Source organism: Antedon bifida, chromosome 5, assembly GCF_963402885.1.
Source record: "Antedon bifida chromosome 5, ecAntBifi1.1, whole genome shotgun sequence".
Classification (NCBI taxonomy): domain Eukaryota; kingdom Metazoa; phylum Echinodermata; class Crinoidea; order Comatulida; family Antedonidae; genus Antedon; species Antedon bifida.
In genome coordinates this window covers 2715290-2741323 of record NC_136230.1, presented here as the reverse complement: position 1 = coordinate 2741323, position 26034 = coordinate 2715290, and the positions used below count along the sequence as shown (strand labels likewise).

Sequence of the window (26034 nt, the reverse complement as noted above, 5' to 3'; positions counted from 1 at the left end):
GAAGCGTGAAGCATTAACGACAGATTGCGTACACTTCCTCAAAATTAACTTTGGCAAATCATCTTCCTGCTGTCACGCTTCAGTGAACTTAAACATTTTATTTTCAACTTGAATTTTAATTATTCATGGGTAATATTATTACGAATAAATTATAAAAATTGAATGGAAGATTCATCTTGCAAAATGCATTGCTTGTATTTAATGTTTTTACCTTAAAAACCGGAATATTAATAGTTTAGTTTTGGTAAGTTATTTTCATATTTTTATACAGCAATTTTACAAATTTAATTATTAAAATGTTGGCATGCTCTACTGTTCATGTAGAATATAGATTAACTTGATTAAGCTACTAGAGTATATGAATTGTGTTTGGAAATGATGATACTTTAAAGTTCTTGTTCCAATCTGTTGGAAAATGTGTGGTAAATGTTATTCATTGTTTTATTGATTTTTCAAAAAATTGTTTTTCACCAACTAAAAATACTAGAATTTGTGGGAAACCAGAAATATTTGACCAATCCAAAGTATTTGGAGAGTTTGTGGCCATGTTTTGAAATGCCAGTCTACACTAGCAAATGTTATCAAATTAATTTTTTCTAGTGTGTAGACTTCTGCAAACTTGTTTTCTAGTGTGTAGACGTCTACAAACTTGTTTTCTAGTGTGTTGACTTCTACAAACTTGTTTTCTAGAGTGTGTAGACGTCTACAAACTTGTTTTCTAGTGTGTTGACTTCTACAAACTTGTTTTCTAGAGTGTGTAGACGTCTACAAACTTGTTTTCTAGTGTGTTGACTTCTACAAACTTGTTTTCTGAAGTTTGTCAATTGGTCTTTACTAGCAATCCTTGGAAAACTTGTTTTGACAAATTTGGAGTTTGTTCAAGTTTGTAAACTAAAGTTTGCTAGTGTAAACTCGCCTTATACTATTATGAATTATAGAGGGGGTACTAGACATTGTTTGATAAGATACAAAGATTTCCTTTGATTTTGTAGGTTATTTTTAACTTGTAATCTTATCAGTCAATCTTCATAAGGAAACAATACTCACAACAGTAGGATATTACATTTACTATATGACTGACAAGAATTATGTTCTAATTAGAAATGTCATGTTTTTCAGGGTTCTTCAGACAGCTCAAGTTTGACAAGTTTTGAATCTTCTGGCAATTTGTCACAATCGTTATCGCAACCTCTATCATGTGATCTTAGCAATGGCACAGATGCCTCTAACATCACACCATTTGACCACCTTAATGTCTCAACAGGTACGGTATACCTTGATCATGACTTAAGCCTCAATCACACTGTACTTTATTTGGTCAAATTAACTGAATCACTAAATAAATTGTCTAAAAATATGAATGCTGGCTACAATTCACTCTGGGTTATATTAACCAACTTAAAGGTCCAATGGCGCTGTTGAATCTCGGTAAAACCATGCTAAAACTAACTGAATGAACAAAGTACTATGGCTTTGGGTAAAGTTGCCATGGTTAATGTACCATTTTTCAAGTCCAGTACGAACACGGCTTTAGTGAATTATTGAACCATGTTATTATTAGATCAGGTATAAAGTGTGTTATTTGTGCGGAATATTGTAAGCAGGTGGGGATGTTTAAGCTCAGGTATCAGATGGAGTACTTTCAGATATAAACATAAAAGTTTGTTTCAAAATAGAGGGATTCCCCATTTTAAATAACAGGATATAATTGCTACAAATTAAAGCCTGCCCTCAACCTTGTAATGATTGAAGTTCAACAGGATTGAGTCACACGCCAGACACTTCCCCCATTGACTCATACCCCTATTACTACTGTATTTCTACACTACAACTCATTTACAAAGTATATGGATTAATAAACCACTTTTTTCCTTGATGACAACACAAAAAATAAGGTAGTAAGTGTTTTTATTTCTGTAAAACATTTAATTATTTATTTCTAAAATATCTAAACTTCATAAAAATGATAGTGTAGTGTGTTTATTAAGTTAAGTGTGCATATTTAGAATTGTTTGTCAAGTTTGGAACGTTGATATTAAAATAAATTAGTGTTTTTTTTTTGTTGACTCACAGGAATTTTAAAAATTCTAAATTACTGAATGGAATATTACTGAATAATTAATTTTTATAATATGTTTTTGTAGTAAAGTTTAAATGTGTGTTAGTCTTTACTGTGTCATTATGTTTAAGGAATTGCAAACTGATAAATGTACGTGTTTTTAAATATCCAGATTTTAACATAAAAGGTAGAGGTGTTTGAATCTAATAATTGGTGCAACCATTTATTGTAGTACAATTGCTGAGTTTTATAGTGGTTTTCTCTGTATAATTTAAGGAAAATCACAATCGTGTCGTGCCTTTTAATTTACAGGAAATGTTTTATACAAACAGTCTTTTATTTCATTTTCATTTTAATATCCGTCTAGTCCCTATTGGGTGAAGTTCTGCCTTAAGCACTAAAGATCATTTGAGTTGCTAGAATTCTGTTGGTTCCTATACTTTGTGTTCTGGCATTTAGGTAGAAAGAAGAGCACAGCATTGCCTTAAAAACTAAATATTTTTCTTCAGGTTTAGTTCTACGAAGACCAAAAGGAAGGAACTTTCCACGACCAAAGTCTACTCCGATATTTGATCTGTATCGCTGTGACAGTCCTTCAAGTTCATCTCGTGAGAGCAGTAGAAACATGGATGACGAGAAACCATCACTGAAGGATCGACCACCGAAGCCAAGGAGGGCACCAAGACGTTCCAAGTCTGATTTAGGTGGGAAGAACACAATCAAGGCCGCTTTGAAAGCAGCAGAACGTGCGGCAATGAAAGAAGCGGCAGAGCGTGAAATTATTGAAAAAGGTTGGATTTTTTCTCCAGTTTTTAATTTTTAAATTATATTTAAATGTAGAGATACACAGTATTGATTGCCTTGTCAATAGGCTTTTGGTTTTTTCTTTAAACTACAGTTTTGCGTGATAGACTTTTTTTTCTAGGCAAAACCACATATCTTTAACTTTTACTTTGTTTTCCTGCAGCTGCAAATGAAATTTTATTAAATGCAGAAAGACTCACACAAAGGGAGGAGTCATCCAGAACATTACCTCGTAGAGATTCTGAGAGTAGTATGCTGACAAATGGCGATTCTGAAGAGGCCGAGAACAAGGAGGTCGTCAAGATGAGGACGAATCGAAATAGAGGATTGGACTCAAGACCAGTTTCTGACCTTGGACCTATGAACTTTGACTTTGCCTTGAATGGAGAATCAACCCCACCAAGAACCAGAAAGGTAGATCTTGATAGTATTTTATGTCACTTATGCATTTTATTGTCACATAAAAAGAAAACAAAAGTAATAAAATAAAAAAGTACTTGAATATACTCAGCATTGTGTACTAGTCATATATAAATATATTTATTTGATATACACCAACACAGATGATGAGTCTTCATGTTAATTTGTTTTTATTTTATGATAGGGTTCAATTCCTATTGTGCTACACAAGGTCGATAGTCCACGTCCAGTGATCAAGAGGTCACAGAGCACACCTGGAGACCTGGACAAAAAACACCTGTACAATGCCTCAAACCAACTACTGTCAAATGGTAAGTGACCCCACAGTCTTTATTGTGACCTCTCCTTTCTGTAGGCAGACAATCTTCAGTGGCGGATCCAGGATTTTGAAATAGTTCCCAAGGCCTGAAAATGGTAAAATGAAGTGCTTAACTTTTGCATTGTCATTTTCAGTTTTGGTGGGTGGGGGATGATTTTAAAAATACATTAGCCCATTGTTCTAGCCATAAGGTAGTATCCCATTTGCAACACTTATCAGTATTAAAATAAAATTGTTCAATATGGTTAAAATGTTTGCTCCAATCCTTAGGCACAGTTGATCATCGACATCATGGGTTCATGCATCATTCCTTAAGCACGGATACTTTAGCTGAGGACATGTGCATAACGACCACAAACAATGTGAGTGAAAATTTAAGTAATGATGTGCAAAATGATTTTACCTTCACTTATTACTTCTTCTTTGCAAAATTCTATTTTGCCAAGTTTGTTTGTTAGCACGATAGTGCCCACAATTTTCAAGTTACCATTCATTTTTCGGAGTAAATAGGTATATACTTACAGAACATGCCAATTGAAATTCAAGAAAATCGGTTCATTAATAACTTCACAAATAAAAAAAAGAAAATGTGTATTCTTTTAACATGGGCCGAAATATCAACATGCGCCCTCTGTGGCAATATTTTACCAAGTACTTCACTCAGTTTCTGAGTGCTTTCTTTTAAACAAGTATTTGCATATACAGTACAATCTTGATACAATACTACACTAGCAAATAATGAATTTACTTGAACACTATTCTTATTAATTTGGTATTTCAGATGACCGAAGAGGGCGTGTTGGTTTACGGTGAAGCATTATGGGATCATGTTACTATGGACGAGGATGAACTAGCTTTCAAAGCTGGTGATGTGATAGGAGTGACGGACTTGCAAGATAAGGAGTGGTGGTGGGGAGAAGTGGATGACCAGGAGGGTTGGTTTCCAGCGTCATTTGTCAGGGTCAGTGTTTATATCTTGAGAGCTTCATGGCTCTTAAACCGCATGATTGACTGAAATATGTATCAACAACATTTATTTAGAAACAGTTCATGAAATAAAAACAGCATACATTAATTACAATAACTTAAAATGGTGACATTAAATAAGAAGTGTTTCAAGGATCAGAAAAAGGAGTATAGAACTTGTCAAACTTTTCACAGATCCTTTCTGGATGTTAAAGCCCCCTTCCCTACGTTTTTTAGATCTAATTTAACATCACAAACTATATTTAATGTAAAAATAATACTATATGGTCCTATTGCGATAATTTTTTTCGTCTTTAAACGGTTAAAAAGGTGAAAAATAAGTTGATTCTAATAATTATAGCGGCCCGCTATAAATCCCAAAATGCATTGCGCGCGGATTGATATTTTTGTTTTTCACCTGTAATTCGCCCACTTTTCGATCGATCGTGAGGCAAAAACAAATGGAAGACTCCTAACTTTTCAGTGAAAATACCGGGTTTTCCCCAACTTGTATCAACGGAGTCTGGCAAAAATAGAAAGACAATTAATGCAGCAACTATACAACGTCAGGCTAGGTATATAGCTAGCGTACGATGTTCGTACGTTACCGATGTTTACCAGCTAGGCCTACAAAACTAAGCCTAGCTAGGCTAGGCCTAAGACCGTCCACGAGAGGTCGATCGCCGCGAGCTACTTAGGTAGTGCATTGTTTCTCACTTTTTATCATAATTTACCATAAAACGTACATTTAAGACAAGGAATGACATGGTTTAATGTTTTTAAAGTGATATATATGTATTATTTTCCAAAAAACGTCCAAAATTGCAGGGAAGGGGTCTTTAATATTGCACATTTTTTTATTATTTTATTTTTCACAATATTGTTCACTGAGTATACAAATTGTTAGTACTTTAAGTAATGATGATGAATGAGATAATGCATGGCTGTGGTGTGTCTATTGTGTACCCACAAGTATTACTGTATATCAACCTAACTTACCATTCTCATGGTTGCCTATTTCTTATACAGTAATACCATTTACAATAAACTTTTTAGTGTCATATAATAAATTTATAACATTCTGAAAATATTAATTGTATTTTTTAGATTCGTGTAAACCAAAGTGAAACTGCGGAGGAGCATTTTGAAAAGTTAAGTTCAGGCCAGTTCAACGCTGACGACACAGCTAGACCAACCAGTATAAGCTTCCTCAGTAAACGTCAAGTCAGAACAAATGTTGTCATGGAGATTTTAAACACAGAAAAAGATTACAATAAACATTTGAAAGATTTATGTGAGGTGAGGTTTTACTGCTTAAAAGCAAAGAGTTGCGTGAAAGATGTATGACAATAATTTCATCTCTATAAATCTTGTAGGACATTCATTTCACCCTATAAGATTGAACATCATACATATTTCTATAGGTTACTTGTAAGAGACTGAATTCATTCTATAGGATACCAATTTCATTCTGTATGATACAAATTTCATCCTATAGGATTCTTGTAAGAGACTGATTTCCTCCTATAGGATACCAATTTTATTCTATAGGATACCAATTTAATTACCGTATATACAGTTCTTGTAGGACACTAATAAATTGTATTGTATAGGATACCAATTTCATCCTATAGGATACTAATTTCATCCTATAGGATTCTTATAGAACACCATTTAGGATACTAAATATCCTATAGGATCTTTTAGGAAACCAACACTGTTCTACAGAATTCAAATAAGATTGAAAGAAGGATATTGATCATACAATGTTTTATTAAAAATGTCTGGTTGTAATAGGAATTCGTTTTTATTCATTTTTTCTAGGGTTATGTTAAACAAGCAAGGAAACGGCCGGAGATGTTTTCAGAAGAAATTATTCAAACAATATTTGGGAATATAGAAGATATTTATGTTTTTCAATGTAGATTTCTACGGAAACTTACCAAGAGGATCAACCAGGATGAACCTCACAAGAGTGAAATAGGCAGTTGCTTCTTAAGATATGTAGGTGTAGTAGGCTAATAGCTACCTTTCAGCTTTGTTTGTATGTACGCTCTGGAATATACAAGCATGTGCAGAATGGCTTTTAGACTCAATAGCAGCGTGAAAATGAAAAATTGCTAGTGTCCTCCAAATATATTACTTTTAAATGTTACATGATAATTCGTTGTTGTAATGGTTTCGTCTTTTCTTTCTTGTTTCGTAGAAGGATGGTTTCAGTATATACGCAGGCTACTGCAGCAACCACAGTCGAGCCATCACAGAACTACGGCAGCTGCTTAGACGACAACGATATAAACACTTTTTTGAAGTATGATTATACTGCTTTTAAGCGCTCTGTCTACACAGACTAAACTAGTTTGACAAAAAAAGTGGGATGTACCCAAATATTGTAGTGATATGCCCAAATATTGTAGTGATATGACTGTACATATATGGGGACATCACATTTTTTTGTCACATAAAGGTTGATAGTGTAGACAAGGATTGTGTATTACACCAACCTTATTACAATAAATAGTACAATTCTATTATTATACAAAATAACTTTTAACAAATTTTTTTTAGGCTTGCCGATTATTACAGGCTATGATTGAGATTCGTATAGATGGGTTCCTGCTTACTCCTGTTCAGCGAATTTGCAAGTACCCTCTGCAGCTGGCGGAACTACTTAAATACACCCCTTCAGACCATCCTGATTATGATAACGTCAAACAAGCTTTGGAAACAATGAGGAACGTGGCATTCGAGATCAACGAACAGAAACGACTTATTGAAAACATTGAGAAAATAGCACAGTGGCAGAAAAGTATAGAGGGATGGGAGGTATGCTATGATTGATAACAGTTCTAACTGCAGTTGCTGTAGTAATTTTACTGCTAAGCAATTTCAGGTCAACCCAGTGTTAAAGCGCTTGCTTTCTGGGATTTCACAATGCTTACTTTGCTCATATTAACTGAGAAAAGAGAAGTAAATGTTACTTTGAACTGATTATACCTACACCCAAACATTTGACCTTGAAGAGGCAACACATTTATTCTCGGAGTGTATTGATAATAATTGTACAGTAATCTCACCATACCAATGACATAATGAAATACATGTTTATTCCACTTTTATGTACTAATATATTTTTATGTATCAAATCATAGGGTAAAGATGTACTTGAAGTGAGCACCCAATCTCTACATTCCGGTGAAGTTTTTAAAATTTCACATTCAGGTCTCAGAAGAACAGGGCGTGTTCTTTTTCTTTTTGACCATCAATTAATTTTATGTAAAAGAGTAAGTTATATAGAATTAATGTATTATTTAAAATATAGTATTTTATGCAAAGTAGTGAAAGTATAGCCAAACAAATATCTAATTAAACATAGTATTTACAAATTCTATGGACATAATTTTTTTTTTTTTTTTAACTAACTTGTTTTTCATTTTCTCGTAGGATATACTTTGGAGAAGTCAACTTGTTTATAAAAACAGAATTAACCTTGATTACTGTAGCTTCCAGGAGGTCGTTGACACCAAAGGTATACTTAATATTTATACCCATACTCGAATTTAAGCCCACCCTTAGCATTTTAGTGTACTAGGATAAGCCCACTTCTAGCATATTTTTCAAGTAGTAATAGTACTGTAATAAATACATTGAGTATAATTTTATAAATGTTATGTCGTTCTCCTGAAATAGACATTCGTAATGCATGGAAGATCTTGGATCATGAGTGCGGCAAAACTTACATTTTCTGTACGAAATCTCCGGAAGAGAAACAGAAATGGATGAAATCATTTCATCGGGAACGAGTATTGAAACATGAAGAAGAAGAAAGGGGTAGGTGGATTTGAAATTGATTTATTAAGATAATTCTTTTTTTTTAATGGTAATACTGTTATATAGAATCTGTATGTATAAACTGTAAGAAATTTTCATAAGAAAAGTTGATCTGTAGTAAAATGTAATTTCTTCTACTTTCAGGCAGTATAGTGTCATCCAGTGCACGCGAGGCTGCCATGAAAAATGCTGCCTTAACAGAAAAGCCAATCAAACCATCAGATACATGTAAGATTTCAGAAACGTTTCATTTCCTTCAGTAGTTTTCTCTGTGTATGCATATTTTTTGATTTGGTGAATACTATTATAAAGTGGTGCATGGTAACCGCTGCTTACTTGGGCTCGAATCCAACCCATAGCCATCAGCGCAACTTCTGTGGTCTAGAGGTATGAACGCCAGGCTTGTGATCTGGAGGTCGTGGGTTCGAGTCCCACCCAAGAATTACTTGCAATTTTTTCGCAAGTATTCTCAATGTACTCAAAATAAATTAGTGCAAATTACGTCAGAGTAGGGCAGAACATCTGACCGATTTAACAGATTTAACGTATGAATTTTAGCTTGGTGGTTGATTAATTCATTTTTTTGTTTCTTTCTAGTGTTGAAGCGCAAGGTTCCACTCATGCCTTATGAATACCAACACGAGATCATCAAAACAAATGTGAAACGTATGGTGCTACCAAGAGGCATCTCCTCAAATGACGGTTGTGAAGTGGACACTTCTAAAAAACGATTATTAAACTGGTTCTTTAAAGGAAAATGGTAAAAGAGAAAACGTGTGCAATTCATAGGTGTGTGTTAGAGTGTATACACAGGAGGTGGAAGCTGTTTCCATGTATGTGACAGAGGTTCTGAAAAAAGGTGTTGTTAACCATTGTAATGAGGCATTTGTGGAAGGTATATTTGATTTGAAACCTGCATACTGGTTTACTGTATCAGATATCTTGAGTTCACCACTGCCATGAGATGTCCAGACAGAGTTGCCTTGACAGTTCAGCTTTAATTCTAATTCCTATGGATACCAGATGAGCATCTAGGCCTGGCATGTTGGTATCATATGTCTTTACCATCTAGACAGAACTCTAATCATGGCCTATCAGATGTCTTTACTTTACCATCTAAACAGAGCTCTAATTCTGGCCTATTGATATCAGATGTCGTTACCATCTAGACAGAACTCTAATCATGGCCTATCAGATGTCTTTACCATCTAGACAGAGCTCTAATTATGATGTCTTTGCTACGACAATGTCACCATCCAGTTTTCAAATAACTAATGTTGTGAATACAGAATCTAGTGGCATTAGCTTATGCCTTGTCTTATCAGTTAGTTTTAACTGTGACGAACTAGATCTGTGTTTTGATACAGGATGAATGTTTAAATCTAATTATATTCCCTTGTTAAGAAGTTGATTTAATACTATTTTAACACAGCACAGTGCTTCCATGCTTTCTTATGCAAAGATTATTTTTATAGACTTACAAAAAAAGATACAATTATCTTCACTTAGTGATTGAGTACAGCTGCAATAGCTAATACAACTCAACAGTATCATAGTACTCTTATTGTGCCTGCCTAAATTGAATGTCGTCCAACTGATGTTGAAATGTGTTTTTTTTAATCTGAAGTCATAAATCGATGTAATTGGATAGTCTAGGTTGAATTAAGAGAGGCTACTGTAGCACAGTGAAAATATCACATTGCAGGCAATGCTGACAGTACTGTATATTTTTTAACAGAATCAAATTCGTTGAGATTGCAAAGATTTTCTATTCAATTCTGTGGAATATTTTGTTGTATATTTGTAGAGCATCTGCAGTTAGCGACGTTTTTTACAGTCTCAAAATGGAAAAAATCACCTTTTTATTTCACTGGGTCGTAAAGAGTTTGTATCTTGCTTTAACATAGTTTGACAAAAAAGATTGATGAGCCCAAATAGGGTAGTGATATGACGTCATCATGTCCATATATGGCAAATCACATTCTTTTTTGTCACATAAAGTTTGATAGTGTAGACAGCTTAAGAGTTTTTCTCTTGCGTTAACGTTATAACGACCACTTGGCAGTTCAGATCCACTTATTCAACATCTGGTTGTTCAAGTATATAGACACAAAATATTTTAAAGATGTATTGTCCCCCAAAAACATGAAAAATTAAGATTAATTAAATCGGACTTTGAATAGGTTATTTTGTAGTTTTAATAAAGTTAATCACTTCTGTAGAAGAAAAAAGAAAAAAAATAATGTTTTCACTTATAAAATGACAAAATAAATGGTTAAATTCAACCAAAAATCTATTTTTTTTTTAGGTAAATACATTTTTTTTCGATCTAATTTTTGGTCAAATTGGATAACTATTATGTGACATTAAAATGGCATATTCAACAAAAAAAATGTAATAATTATTTTTTCAGGGGACAATACATCTTTAAAGAAATAGAAAGTTTAATTTAGGTTCAGTAGATGTTTCCTTACGACACATATAGTGCAATAGTACTGTTACTATAAATGATATATTTCATGATGTCATCATAGTGCAACTCATCACGTGAGTTTTAGTCTATGCAACTCGAAATAAAGAATAAAGATAGAGTTTATGAAAAAGGGGATAGAGATATTAATTTTAAATCATTTAATCAGTTTGACCACGGATAAAATAAGTACTTATTTTATCCATGGTTTGACCAAATGATTTTAAGCTACCCACATTTTAACTAGAGCAAAGATATATTTTTTTTAAATGTTTTACTAAATAGTTTATGGAAAATATTCCATAGGATGTAAAGTATCTTTTTATTTTATTCCAAAAGGTTTGATAATATAAACTATTTTTGACGAAAGATCTTTCATAATTTCTAACTTGAAATTGTAATAATTTGTTAGCATAACATGCTATGGCAATTCTTTGAAAGACTTCGGCAGTTTCGAACTTACTTGGAATAAATAATTATTTTTTTCCATCCAACTATTTATACATGATCAGAAATCTGTTTTTCCACAATGTTAAAACAATATAAAAACATAGATCAATTTACTTGTTGAAATAATTATTATATAAGTGAAAGAATTTAGGAAAAAACTGCTCATATACTTACTGTTTTACGGTGGTTATTTTATGTTGTACATACATTGTAATAATGTAATTGTTGCCGGGTTCAACTCAGCAGAAGGTACTGAACAACTGTGAATGTTGCTGCTGAAATGTTATTTATGTATCTAATGTACAGTTATACAATTATTGTAAGAATTTATTATTTTTTAAAAGATATACAGACTTTCTGTCTTGTCCGTTTGTTTTCTTTCAAGTGGTTTTCAATCATTTAAATGCAACCAAGGCAATCTAACACACTGAGCTCGCCTAAGATTGGAACTTTAACAGTCCTTTGATCTTATGTCTGGATGCGACAAATACCAACAGTGCATCTGCGGCGCCCGGTTGCTGAACGTGTCGCCACCACAGATAAACCCTTTGATCTCCGGAGATTATGTGCGTCTGCTTTTTCGAAAAATTTCCAAATATCCAATTTTTTTAAAATGATGTATATAATTTTCAGGTAACATACGCATAACCATTATGTGCATCTTCTCATGCCGATTTATGATATAGTAACCAGTTATGTCAAAAAATAAAAGGGTCGACATTTTTTTCGAAAATTTCCCTGTACAGGATTATTTTTTAAATAGCCAAAATATCGACTTTTTAAAATTCAATTATTATGCAATAATATTGCCATTTAGGCACATATATTGCATTATCATCATCTTATAGAGTCATAGTAACCAGTTATGTCAATAAATAAAAGGGTCGAAATTTGATCATTTCTCGAAAAATTTCCCTGTATAGCCCTATAGTCAATTTTTTCAAAAATATCCAAAATATCAAATTCAATTATTATGCAATAATATTACCATTTATGCACATATATTGCGTTATCATCATCTTATAGATTCATAGTAACCAGTTATGTCAAATAATAAAAGGGTCGAAATGTTGTCATTTTTCGAAAATTTCCCTGTACTATAGTACAGAGATTATTTCAAAAATAGTAAAAATATCTACTTTTTAAAATTCAATTATTATTCAATAATATTGCCATTTATGCAGATATATTGCGTTATCATCATCTTATAGAGTCATAGTAACCAGTTATGTCAAATAATAAAAGGGTCGAAATTTGGTCATTTTTCGAAAATTTCCCTGTACTATAGTACAGGGATTTTTTTCAAAAATAGCCAAAATATCGACTTTTTAAAATTCAATTATTATGCAATAATATTGCCATTTATGCACATATATTGCGTTATCATCATCTTATAGAGTCATAGTAACCAGTTTTGTAAAAAAATAAAAAGGTCGAAATTTGGTCATTTTTCGAAAATTTCCCTGTACTAATAGTACAGGGATTTTTTAAAAAATAGCCAAAATATCGACTTTTTAAAATTCAATTATTATGCAATAATATTGCCATTTATGCACATATATTGCGTTATCATCATCTTATAGAGTCATAGTAACCAGTTTTGTAAAAAAATAAAAGGGTCGAAATTTGGTCATTTTTCGACAATTTCCCTGAACTATAGTACAGGGATTTTTTCAAAAATAGTAAAAATATCGACTTTTTAAAATTCAATTATTATGCAATAATATTGCCATTTATGCACATATATTGCGTTATCATCATCTTATAGAGTCATAGTAACCAGTTTTGTAAAAAAATAAAAAGGTCGAAATTTGGTCATTTTTCGAAAATTTCCCTGTACTTATAGTACAGGGATTTTTTCAAAAATAGCCAAAATATTGACTTTTTAAATTTCAATTATTATGCAATAATATTGCCATTTATGCACATTTATTGCGTTATCATCATCTTATAGAGTCATAGTAACCAGTTTTGTAAAAAAATTAAAAGGTCGAAATTTGGTCATTTTTCGAAAATTTCCCTGTACTATAGTACAGAGATTATTTCAAAAATAGTAAAAATATCTAGTTTTTAAAATTCAATTATTATTCAATAATATTGCCATTTATGCACATATATTGCGTTATCATCATCTTATAGAGTCATAGTAACCAGTTTTGTAAAAAAATTAAAAGGTCGAAATTTGGTCATTTTTCGAAAATTTCCCTGTACTATAGTACAGGGATTTTTTCAAAAATAGCCAAAATATCTACTTTTTAAAATTCAATTATTATGCAATAATATTGCCATTTATGCACATATATTGCGTTATCATCATCTTATAGAGTCATAGTAATCAGTTTTGTAAAAAAATAAAAAGGTCGAAATTTGGTCATTTTTCGAAAATTTCCCTGTACTATAGTACAGGGATTTTTTCAAAAATAGCCAAAATATCGACTTTTTAAAATTCAATTATTATGCAATAATATTGCCATTTATGCACATATATTGCGTTATCATCATCTTATAGAGTCATAGTAACCAGTTATGTCAAATAATAAAATGGTCGAAATTTGGTCATTTTTCGACAATTTCCCTGTACTATAGTACAGAGATTATTTCAAAAATAGTAAAAATATCTACTTTTTAAAATTCAATTATTATTCAATAATATTGCCATTTATGCACATATATTGCGTTATCATCATCTTATAGAGTCATAGTAACCAGTTATGTCAAATAATAAAAGGGTCGAAATTTGGTCATTTTTCGAAAATTTCCCTGTACTATAGTACAGGGATTTTTTTCAAAAATAGCCAAAATATCGACTTTTTAAAATTCAATTATTATGCAATAATATTGCCATTTATGCACATATATTGCGTTATCATCATCTTATAGAGTCATAGTAACCAGTTTTGTAAAAAAATAAAAAGGTCGAAATTTGGTCATTTTTCGAAAATTTCCCTGTACTATTATAGTACAGGGATTTTTTCAAAAATAGCCAAAATATCGACTTTTAAAAATTCAATTATTATACAATAATATTGCCATTTATGCACATATATTGCGTTATCATCATCTTATAGAGTCATAGTAACCAGTTTTGTCAAATAATAAAAGGGTCGAAATTTGGTCATTTTTCGAAAATTTCCCTGTATTATAGTACAGGGATTTTTTCAAAAATAGCAAAAATATCGACTTTTTAAAATTCAATTATTATGCAATAATATTGCCATTTATGCACATATATTGCGTTATCATCATCTTATAGAGTCATAGTAACCAGTTTTGTCAAAAAATAAAAGGGTCGAAATTTGGTCATTTTTCGAAAATTTCCCTGTACTATAGTACAGAGATTTTTTCAAAAATAGTAAAAATATCGACTTTTTAAAATTCAATTATTATGCAATAATATTGCCATTTATGCACATATATTGCGTTATCATCATCTTATAGAGTCATAGTAATCAGTTTTGTAAAAAAATAAAAAGGTCGAAATTTGGTCATTTTTCGAAAATTTCCCTGTACTATAGTACAGGGATTTTTTCAAAAATAGCCAAAATATCGACTTTTTAAAATTCAATTATTATACAATAATATTGCCATTTATGCACATATATTGCGTTATCATCATCTTATAGAGTCATAGTAACCAGTTTTGTCGAATTATAAAAGTGTCGAAATTTGGTCATTTTTCGACAATTTCCCTGAACTATAGTACAGGGATTTTTTCAAAAATAGCCAAAATATCGACTTTTAAAAATTCAATTATTATGATATAATATTGCCATTTATGCACATATATTGCGTTATCATCATCTTATAGAGTCATAGTAACCAGTTTTGTAAAAAAATAAAAAGGTCGAAATTTGGTCATTTTTCGAAAATTTCCCTGTACTATTATAGTACAGAGATTTTTTCAAAAATAGCCAAAATATCGACTTTTAGAAATTCAATTATTATACAATAATATTGCCATTTATGCACATATATTGCGTTATCATCATCTTATAGAGTCATAGTAACCAGTTTTGTCAAATAATAAAAGGGTCGAAATTTGGTCATTTTTCGAAAATTTCCCTGTATTATAGTACAGGGATTTTTTCAAAAATAGCAAAAATATCGACTTTTTAAAATTCAATTATTATGCAATAATATTGCCATTTATGCACATATATTGCGTTATCATCATCTTATAGAGTCATAGTAACCAGTTTTGTCAAAAAATAAAAGGGTCGAAATTTGGTCATTTTTCGAAAATTTCCCTGTACTATAGTACAGAGATTTTTTCAAAAATAGTAAAAATATCGACTTTTTAAAATTCAATTATTATGCAATAATATTGCAATTTATGCACATATATTGCGTTATCATTTTATAGAGTCATAGTAACCAGTTTTGTAAAAAAATAAAAAGGTCGAAATTTGGTCATTTTTCGAAAATATCCTGGACAAAAATATATTATTATTGTCCAGGCTTGTACTGGAGAGATCACTGAGAATAAAGAAATAATGCAAAAATAACATTTTAAAATGCATCATTTTTACAATCATTTATTCAAAGAGTAGTGCAGGTATATATGAGGCAATAAGTATTAACAATTCAAGTAGCACATGAAGTAATTATAAAATTCAGCCACACTAGCTATAGTTATTTAAATTAGACACTAACCACATTAATAATAATATAATAGTAATATTTAATAACGGATTAATTCCCCATTAACCACTGTCAAAATTATTATTTGCCATATGGTTTAATTGCTATTGTTATTTACCTACTAAGAAAAATAATATTGTTTTATAGACGTTAATTAAAATCATTTACATGATACAAAAGTAAATAAAAATAAATTGGTTATAGTCTAAAAAATAATATTGTTTTATAGACGTTAATTAAAATCATTTACATTATAAAAAAGTAAATAAAAATAAATTGGTTATTTATAATATAGTCTACAAAAATAATATAACATTTATATAAAAATAACATTTAATGTCCGTAACAATCCAATATTTTAGCTACATTATTATTATTTAGTTTCTGTACAAACAATAAAATATACATATGATTGACCAGACATTTCTGATTATGACACCAAGTGATGTGTATCAAATATAAGTATTTTAAACACACCCAACAAATGTTAGAATTACAAGTCAAATAAAACAAGCCTCAATGGAAGGCAAACAGCCTAAAGCTGCGTTCACATCAAGCTCGGAACCGGTCCTGCACCCCGAGAAAAATATCGTCGAAAATGAGTTCTGTGGTAAATCATAGGATCGACCAAATTTGTACGATTTGAATTCGTAACTGATTTGTCCTCCGAATTTGGTGCGGATCAAGAATCCATTTGTTTGCGGAAATTGTACGATTTCGCAGTGGGTATGAATGACCTCGCTTGACAACAGATAACCGAATTCATGCTGAATGTGAAAGCGCAGGACCGAATCTGGACGCGATATGAAAGCAGCCTAAATCAACATTCAAAGGTAAAAATGCAACAAATTGTGGAATGTTCAGTACTAGTATATACCCTGATAAACCCTGCAAGTAACATTCATTATTATTAAGATTACTAATCTGTGTCGAAAGACACAACCTCAACTTCTGCACACTGGAACTGTCCATTTGATGCTAGAGGGGGGTTTCCAAATGTATCGCAGTAAGACGTCCAACCGTTGTTAAGGTCACTCTTCAAGTGAATTCCATCTCCATCGCTACAAGTAAAATAAAAAAAAAGTTCCAAATAAATATATATTTATAGAATTATTTGTAGTATACACCTTTTCCTCGTTATAATATTCAAGTACAGGTACCTTGTTTTCAGTGGCCCCTGGTTCAGAGGCCCCTGGTTCTGAGAGCCCTGGATCTGAGAGCCCTGGATCAGAGAGCCCTGGATCAGAGAGCCCTGGATCAGAGAGCCCTGGATCAGAGACCCTACAACGCTGGAGACCTTAGATATTTTGAGCCTTTTTCGACATATTTTAAAGCCTGTTTATTCCTATTGGCACTGCTCAGGGCCTCGGGTTTAGCCAGTGAGCGCTCATAACCGTTACGCCACCGCTTGTATCAATAATTAAGACCATAACTTACCCTCCTCCAATGACCAGAAGGTTACCAGCAGCCCGAATGAACATCTGGTTAGTGGCATCAAGCGTTTCATTATCTTCAAGTCCAACCCATCCATATTTTTCTTGTTCGGGCACAAGCGAAAAAAGAAAACATTCTCCTGTTCCGAAAAAGGCTAACTTCCTTTCTTTATTGTTTCTTTCCTCGAGGTTGGTCGACAAATAAGCGCCAAATACCTGTGTACAAAGCAGAAGTTCATCAACTTGCGTTCATTGAAAATTTAAGTCAATATCACTATCAAATTAGTTTGACAAAAAAGTGTGATGTGCCCAAATATGGTAGTGATATGACATCATCATCACATTTTTTGTCACATAAGTTTGATAGTGTAAACGGAGCTTTAATACATACCTCTTGTTTCACAGACTTTACTAATAGCAGCAAAGGCTCCGTTTCTTGGCACTGGTTATACAGTGATATTAAGCTATAACCATGTTCACTGGTGCTAAAAATCAACTTGGGTTTCAACAAAGCTATACGCTCAGGAAGCCATTTCCACAAACCTTGCAACTGCAGATAAAGAGTAATGGAATGAAAGAATACATAATATATTTAATTTTCCAGGTTTTATTTAACAATAATATTATTATTATCAGCGAAAGACCAAAAGGAAGACCGAAAACATGGATGGCAAACATAAAAACAGAAACATTTTCACATGCGGACCTATACACATGCTTGCTTAAAAATGGCGAATACAAGTGAGACGATTAGTGTTTTTTAATATGATGAATATTATTGATAAAACATATAATAGATATACAGTACTGTATCTAATAAACTGATAAAAGGCGCATTCTACCCTGATCTTGCTGACCAATCGACGAGAAAATGCACCCTTGAAAAATGTAGCCACAAGAAATGAAGTGGTGCGGTTGTTGCTAGAAAAGGGAACAATCTTTCCCTTGGGTTGTCAAAGGCCTCTGTGAAAAAGTGGTCAGGTTGAAAGCTTACCAACCGTACCGCCCCTACCGCGTACCGCTACGACCCTGCCCTTTTATAACTTTATTAAAGCAAAATTTATTGATGTCTCTCACACTGCTAAAAGACCAACAAGAATTATGAAAAAGGTGAGATTTTAGAGATTTTATTTGGTTTGCATTCAGAATGAATCCAAAAGCATATTTTTTTAATTTGTACTTTCCACACCTATCCATATAATGGTCCTTGTTCATAATTATGCAAAGATTATTTTTATAGACTTTTAAAAATTATCTGCACTTAGTACAGCTGCAATAGCTAATACAACTAAATTGAATGTCTTCCAACTGATGTTAACATGTGTTTTTTTTTTTATCTGAAATCATAAATCAAAGTAATTGGATAGTCTAGGTGGAATTAAGAGTGGCTACTGTAGCACAGTGAAAATCACATTGCAGGCAATGATGGCAGTACTGTATATTTTTTACCAGAAACAAATTCGTTGCGATTGCAAGAATTATTGAAAAAGGCGAGATTTTAGAGATTTTATTTGGTTTGTATTCAGAATAAATCCAAAAGCATATTTTTTAATTTGGACTTTCCACACCTATCCATATAATGGTCCTTGTTCACAATAAGTTGAGTTATTATACATTAACAAATACACTGGGGAATGCCCTGTACACTTTTAACTATATCAGACAGAGTAGCATTGTTTGTGTATAATTGCCATTATAACACACAACCCTCAAATGCTATGTCAATTGTTATAAAGTAAATAGGTTTAATGCCCACGTAAACCATTGATTTTGTTCCTTTGTAGTATGTAGTATTAGCCCAATACAATACAATACAAGGACTTATTTGAAATTTTAAACAGACAATACTGTATATATTTTTGAATATTATAATATATATTTGGTAGAGAGATGAACACTTTTTAAAATTGTGTATATATTATAGACTACAGAAAACTGTATTTTAATATGCAAAAACTAATTAATATGCGCATAAACTATTTTATATGCGATTAAAATGTGGTTGATGGTTTCCATTTGTTAGAATATGCAAATTTAATACCATCACATTTAAAAAGAAACCGAAACTCGCATTAGTTTCTAACACATTTTTATTTAATACATTATTACTACATAATAAAAATTCTGTTTCCTTTTAATTATTAATTTTTATTTCATTTTCAATACTTATTTTAATTTCTTACTCACCTGAGAGTGGCTGATAATGTTTGAGTTAATTTGAGTCGCTACGGTAACATTGTGTCCAAGACGTTGAGGGCTCTGTAATTCAGAAAGCTTATTCCGCACCTTGACTTGATTTTTACTTTGAATCGACCTAATTGTAGCTCTTGAAAACCCACGAAATTGGAAGGCGGCCTGTAAAAAGAAATCATGCAAATACGTTTGATATTATTCCACAGTACATTGAACAAATACGTAAAAAAAAAGATTAACAAAAACTAAATGAATGTTGTTTACTTAATATATGACGTATCACTTTGGCATATGTCATAAAAGCCTCTCATATGTTTGTTGACAAAACAAACAATGTCATTTGTGATTATTTCTCACCTTCAGTAATTGTTTAGGTGATTCTGGTATGTTTCTCGCATGTTCTCTAATGGAAGACATAAGATCATTGCTTTTTTTTGCACCTTTAACAAGAAAAATGTGTTAGAAAATGAAAATATATGCGATGTGCAATATGTTTGGAAAAATAAATCTATTCAAGTGAGTCTTGTCCTTGAATAGATTTATTTTTCTAAAATTAAAGCTCTGTTTACACTATGGTAGTAGTGATATGATGTCATTGTATTAGGCACTATATAAAGCTCTGTCTACACTATCAAACTAGTTTGACAAAAAAAAGTGTGATGTGCCTAAATATGGTAGTGATATGCTTAAATATAGTAGTGATATGACATCATCATGTCCATATATGGGCACATCACACTTTATTTGTCACATAAAGTTTGATAGTGTAGACAGAGCTTAAAACCACCTGCATGACTGACATTATCCATACATGTATGTACTATATATGTAACTTTCTTTCCTTTGGTAGTGTGGGTGGGAGGGGGATTTCAATCTACTTATTTACTATATGAAAAGAATCTTTTTTCAATAAACTGACACGGAAGGTTATCATTGGACATTAATTGTTATTAGCCTTAATAAATTAGCTTGATTTTGAAGTATCAATAATGGACATAATTGAGGGTACCATTGCCAGCAGTATGTGTGATTTACGGCCAGATTTTTTTTCTTTTTTATTTTATACGCATCCAACAGCGAATAACTCACCAATTACAGGATGGATACACTATTTAATAATTTATTGAATAATTTATCGTGCTTATAATTTGAGGCTTAAGGAGTGGAGCTATAAGAGTTGTGAGTTACAACCCTGGCACTAGGTCAGGATTGTTAACACCAGAGCTACAGCTCCACTAATATTTTGTGCATTTTATATTGTGCATGCATATTTTTTACTATAAATGCAATAGTCACCTGTGGCTTTTTTATAAGAATCTGCTAAAGCCAAACCAACTCGGTACAACACTTTTAGTCCTTCCACCAGAAAGCAATCTATAATACGTACCTAAAAAAAAATAAACATAATATTATAGCTTCTTGGTGAAGATTCTAGCTCTGTCTACACTATCAAACTAGTTTGATGTGCCTAAATATGGTAGTGGTATGCTTAAATATGGTAGTGATATGACATCATCATGTCCATATATGGGCACACATCACATTTTTTTGTCACATAAAGTTTGATAGTGTAAACAGAGCTTTAGGGAACTAAATGGCACTCATTCCAAAAGCAGTATCATATGCAACAAATAGTTAATTGTACTTGCTAATTCATAAAAGTGTCTTACCAGGTGAGAAAATGGCAAATCTTCAAATATTATCCAAATCCAGTTCTTAAAAAACTCTTTTGATTCATTTTGCTCTGTTAGGTAAGAATGTGTCTGAGGCTGTAATAATAGAACAATGGTACTATTTAAATACTGAAGTCTGGTAGTACAGTAATAAACAATCTAGACAAACACTTTATATATGGTAGTTCAAAACATAAATTCACTATAATAATGGCTACTTTACACAGACGAGTGGTAACGGTAATACAAATATAGAACCTATGTTATTACTTATGATGGAGCAGATAGGCGATTTCAGCTCAGGATAGATACAGATTGTATGTGGGACAAGCTACGCCTTTTTTCCGCTTACCGTTACCACTCGTCTGTGTAAATTGGCCTTAGTATATCAGGGAACAGGGACTTTTTATTTTAACCAATGTCATCGACACTGATTATGAGCAATCATCAGTATTTTATATAAATGTTGATGTTAACATCTTCTTTAAAAGATTAACTGCTGATTAATTTGAATTTGGTGTAGAAAACTGTTTTTTTGGCATTGCACAAGGTGTATGAAACTGCATGAGCGAGAGTGAAATCAACCAATATTCTGCTTTCATATCCTACCATGAAACTAGATTCTGAAGGTAGATAGTAACGAGTTGGTGTAGAACAGCACGTAATAGATATCATGTATACTAATTTGTAAATCTAATACAGTAGAACCTGCCTTATAGAGGGACCACTTATCCTTGGAAACAAATTAGGGCAAATATATATTAACACCCCTATTAAGGGGACACTGTTGGATCCATAAGGTGTCCCTGCATAGGGCATCTACTGTATACAGAACGGTTAAAAACTTACTATAAACTTTGCCGCAATTTTTGTAAAATTCATTAAAAATGCTTCATATTCCACTCGTGTTTGATGTAAATACTTCAAGGTTTGTTCCTGCAATAGCGCCACCAGACATTCAAAACAAACGGACTCCTCGACGTAATGAAGTAAAACACTCGCAAGTGGCAGTAAGAGAGGGCAGTACGTTATTTCTGGGTGTGCGTTTTCAATAGCAAACATCATTTTGTGTAATATTTGCTGTCCATAATCGTTCAGTTTGTAGAACAGAATGTGGCCTTCGTCGATAAACTGTGGTAATTTTGAACCTTCAATTAGTTCTGCGAAAAAAAGAAATGTAAACGTCATCTTAAAAATGTGAAAAAGTTACTGTTCATTGGGTAAAATTGATAAAAAGTACATTTAAAGTTTACCAAGTAGTTAAAATATAATATAGTGCTAAATTGAAAATTCATAAAGCTCTGTTAAACTTTGACAAAAAAGTGATGTGCCCATATATGGACATGATGATGTCATATCACTACTATATTTGAGCATATTCACTACCATATTTGGGCACATCACACTTTTTTTGTCAATAGTTTGATAAGTCACCTTCTTCATCTCTGCCACTGTCTGCCAGTTCCTCATAAATGGACGGTCCAACCTGCGTATTCCGTAGACACAAATCTCTCCACAAGTTCTGCCTAATCGGATGTTTCATTAACCATTCAGATTTCCTCACAAACTTTTTCAGTTTTTGCTGATTGCTTTTAATTTGTGCTGGCAGCTCATTTTCATCATCGCATGCCAATTGCTGGTTGCCTCCTTCCTCCAGTACAAGAGAAGTAAACACTGAATTTCCGCCACCTTCTGCCATCATTGATTGATTCTAGAAAAAGGCAATGTTATGTAATGTATGGTTTGCAGCCATTATAATATGTATTTGCTAGTCTTTTTAGGCTAATATAATAGTATTGTGTATTCAAAAGCCGGCCTAGGCCAACTGTACTTTTTTTTGACGTGCAGCACCTACCTTTATATAAGAGGCTACCCAGGGTCTCTATCTAGCTAGTAGTAGGCCAGGCTATATGTCGATGACTACTGTACTTCTGCTGGTGGTGGCTGCTCTCCACAACAATCCAATACTGGGCCTAGGCTAGCACCTCTGAACCGCAACACTATCCTGCGTTTTGCTCTTACACGAATCTCCAGTAATGTCTATTTAATGTCATCTAGCTTTCCTAAAACTAGATATAAAAAACAGATAGTTTTGATCAGTTTTGAAGCACTTTCGCACCTGTTTTGTTGGCGTTGTTGCTCCTCCCCTTTTCTCTTCTGTTTTTTAAATGAATTAGCGCCCTCTATTGTTTAAATCATCAAGGCTCTCCAAAACAACAATAATTTACTATCTTTGATAAAATAACTTATTTGAAATAACTTATTTGATATTAAAGGTATTCGTTTCCCAGCTACAGTAATCACTGGTACTCACAAGGAGGGCCACGTGAAGGCCACCTTTATCCTCTTTTTTTAGCCTAAATTTGTGGGGAGAAACCGAAGTCCTCGGAGAAAACCCCACCTTAAAATGAGAGGATATATTATCTGCCAAAATTTACTGGAAATTGAACGCGAAATCGTATGTGAAGTATGCAAGGCGTGCACTCCATACATACTTCACCACAACAAACTTACAAATAAAGTGTCTTATTTGTGAAACGCAACCTACGTAAATTAATTTAATAACCCAAACTTCAGAACGCAAAACATACCTTTGTACCCCACCAAACGTACCATGGTGTTACACGCAAAAAAATTAAGTAATAAGTTCCGTAAAAAAAATCACTCACCGTACAAAACTTACTTATATTAAAATCAAACGCACACTTACCTTCATACCAATTAATTGGCAGACCTGACATTAAACAATAACAAATAAGTACCAAAGTACAAAATTAATATACACCATATGCACCTTAACGACATACTTATACTCATTGAACACTTAACTTAAATATATAAAGTTACGTACCAATTATTAACCAATTAACAAACTTAAATAATTACACTTTCCGAATCAATGTTTCAATTGATTAACCAGTACGACGTATTAGTACTTAATCACACACATACTTAAATACTTAATATTAATACTTAATATTAATACTTAATCACACACAGACTTAAATACTTAATATAATTAATACTTAATCACACACAAACTTAAATAAATACACATTACCAAATGAGTACCCATCAAATAACCAGACATATTAAACACAAACTTTAATCTGTACCAATTAAGCACGTTGCTGAATTCATTTGTGCCCACCTTAATTAACCAGTACGACATAATACTTAATTACACACAAAAACTTAAATAAAAGCATTTAAATACCAAATTAACGTGTACCATCAAACTTAACCAGTACGACACACAGATTAAACACAAACTTATACCAAATTAAATGTACCATCAAACTTAACCAGTACGACACACAGATTAAACACAAACTTATACCAAATTAAAAATGTACCATCAAACTTAACCAGTACGACACACAGATTAAACACAAACTTATACCAAATTAACGTGTACCATCAAACTTAACCAGTACGACACACAGATTAAACACAAACTTATACCAAATTAAAAATGTACCATCAAACTTAACCAGTACGACACACAGATTAAACACAAACTTATACCAAATTAAATGTACCAACTTTTACCAATCCAATTTACCAGTACGGTATTACACGTACTAAATCCAAACATACCTCATACCAATTTTACCCAGCCAATCAGTACGGTATTATACGTATTAGAGCCAAACTTACCTCGTACCAATTTTTACCCACCCAACTTAACCAGTTAGACCCAACTTACCTCGTACCAACTTTACCCAGCCAATCAATACGGTATTATACGTATTAGAGCCAAATTTACCTTACCTCGTACCAAAATTTACCCACCAAACTTAACAGTACGGTATTTTTGTCTTAGTTAGGCTTAAACTTACCTCGTACCCAATTTTTACCCACCCAACTTACCAGTACGGTATTATTCGTCTCAGTTCGGCCCAAACTTACCTTGTACCAACCTTTACTCACCCAACTTTACTTGTAGCACTGTCAACAACTTACCTCGTACAACCAAACTTACCAGTACGAGTTTTCGCATTAAACACAATTCTGAGCTACTCATCCGATTCTGCAGCTGTCATTAGATAGATGTTAACTGACTATGAGTGTCATCTGGATACGTTACGCAAATAAATAGATAAGTTACTGTACCTTATTTTCAAACAACTAGGTCTATAAAAAAAATATCGATATTTGCTGCGTTTCCAAATAACTGTTCCTCAGTTACCGCACTTTTCTATAAAAACCAAAAAGAAAAAAAAAACGTAATTTGATTTATTTATTTCAAACTAACTATGGTCTATCAATCAGATCGACATGTCTTTGAATGTATAGAAAACGGACTCAAATTGTCAAATGACGAAGGCATATGTCAAATTTAAAACCGTGGAAAAACCCCAGAAAATACCCGTGACAAATTTATGATATTCATAAATTGCTGGAAATATTTAGAAAAACTAACTAGTAGGAACCTTATCACTGAGAAGCAGAGAAGATGAAGTGGAGACTTCTCGGCAGAGAGTAATATACTCACAGTATAAGATTGTTGTTTTTATTAAAGCTTCGCTCAACATAGACAACGTTTTACATCGTACAACACCACATCTAACAAAAATGAGGGGGAGGGGAGTGGAGGCGGAGAGGAATTTAAGTCAAGTGGGTAGATGAAAGTGGGGGGTGGGGGTGGCAGAACCAGCCGGTCCAGTGGCCGTATTCACCAATCACACTTAGGCTAAGGGAAATATGATTGGTGAATACGAATAATTATAATATGCAAAATATATATTGGACTTCATTACCATTTTCCCCTG

General features: G+C 32.5%; 2 protein-coding genes across 3 annotated transcripts in view; one reads left to right on the top strand and one right to left on the bottom strand.

Annotated features, from left to right (window-relative positions):
- Positions 1-11677, top strand: part of LOC144843846 (uncharacterized) — a 36327-nt gene extending 24650 nt beyond the window's left edge. Inside the window, exons 5-19 of the mRNA XM_078700809.1 lie at positions 1120-1264; positions 2569-2850; positions 3027-3277; positions 3468-3594; positions 3873-3964; positions 4384-4563; positions 5676-5867; positions 6393-6572; positions 6775-6879; positions 7137-7394; positions 7721-7852; positions 8013-8097; positions 8259-8399; positions 8544-8627; positions 8997-11677. Coding sequence (XP_078556935.1) covers positions 1120-1264; positions 2569-2850; positions 3027-3277; positions 3468-3594; positions 3873-3964; positions 4384-4563; positions 5676-5867; positions 6393-6572; positions 6775-6879; positions 7137-7394; positions 7721-7852; positions 8013-8097; positions 8259-8399; positions 8544-8627; positions 8997-9163 — 2421 coding nt within the window. The 3' untranslated portion in view covers positions 9164-11677. The remainder of the gene's footprint in view (positions 1-1119; positions 1265-2568; positions 2851-3026; positions 3278-3467; positions 3595-3872; positions 3965-4383; positions 4564-5675; positions 5868-6392; positions 6573-6774; positions 6880-7136; positions 7395-7720; positions 7853-8012; positions 8098-8258; positions 8400-8543; positions 8628-8996) is intronic.
- A 4161-nt stretch (positions 11678-15838) lies between these two features.
- LOC144841857 (GTPase-activating protein skywalker-like) lies at positions 15839-25455 on the bottom strand. Of its 2 annotated transcripts, XM_078698123.1 has the most exons (11): positions 25376-25455; positions 23115-23328; positions 22694-22970; positions 22109-22419; positions 21257-21355; positions 20883-20973; positions 19944-20026; positions 19581-19748; positions 17785-17943; positions 17398-17609; positions 15839-17021 (listed from the first exon to the last, which is right to left on the bottom strand). In XM_078698123.1, exons 3-11 carry the CDS (start codon positions 22959-22961, stop codon positions 16880-16882), a joined length of 1533 nt encoding a protein of 510 aa, XP_078554249.1. In that variant the 5' UTR covers positions 22962-22970; positions 23115-23328; positions 25376-25455; the 3' UTR covers positions 15839-16879. The 2 variants fall into 2 exon arrangements, with proteins under 2 accessions (XP_078554249.1, XP_078554250.1); XM_078698124.1 differs by lacking the exons at positions 23115-23328; positions 25376-25455 and adding an exon at positions 23379-23406 and having other exon boundaries at positions 22694-22965.
- Between the last annotated feature and the right edge of the window lie 579 nt (positions 25456-26034).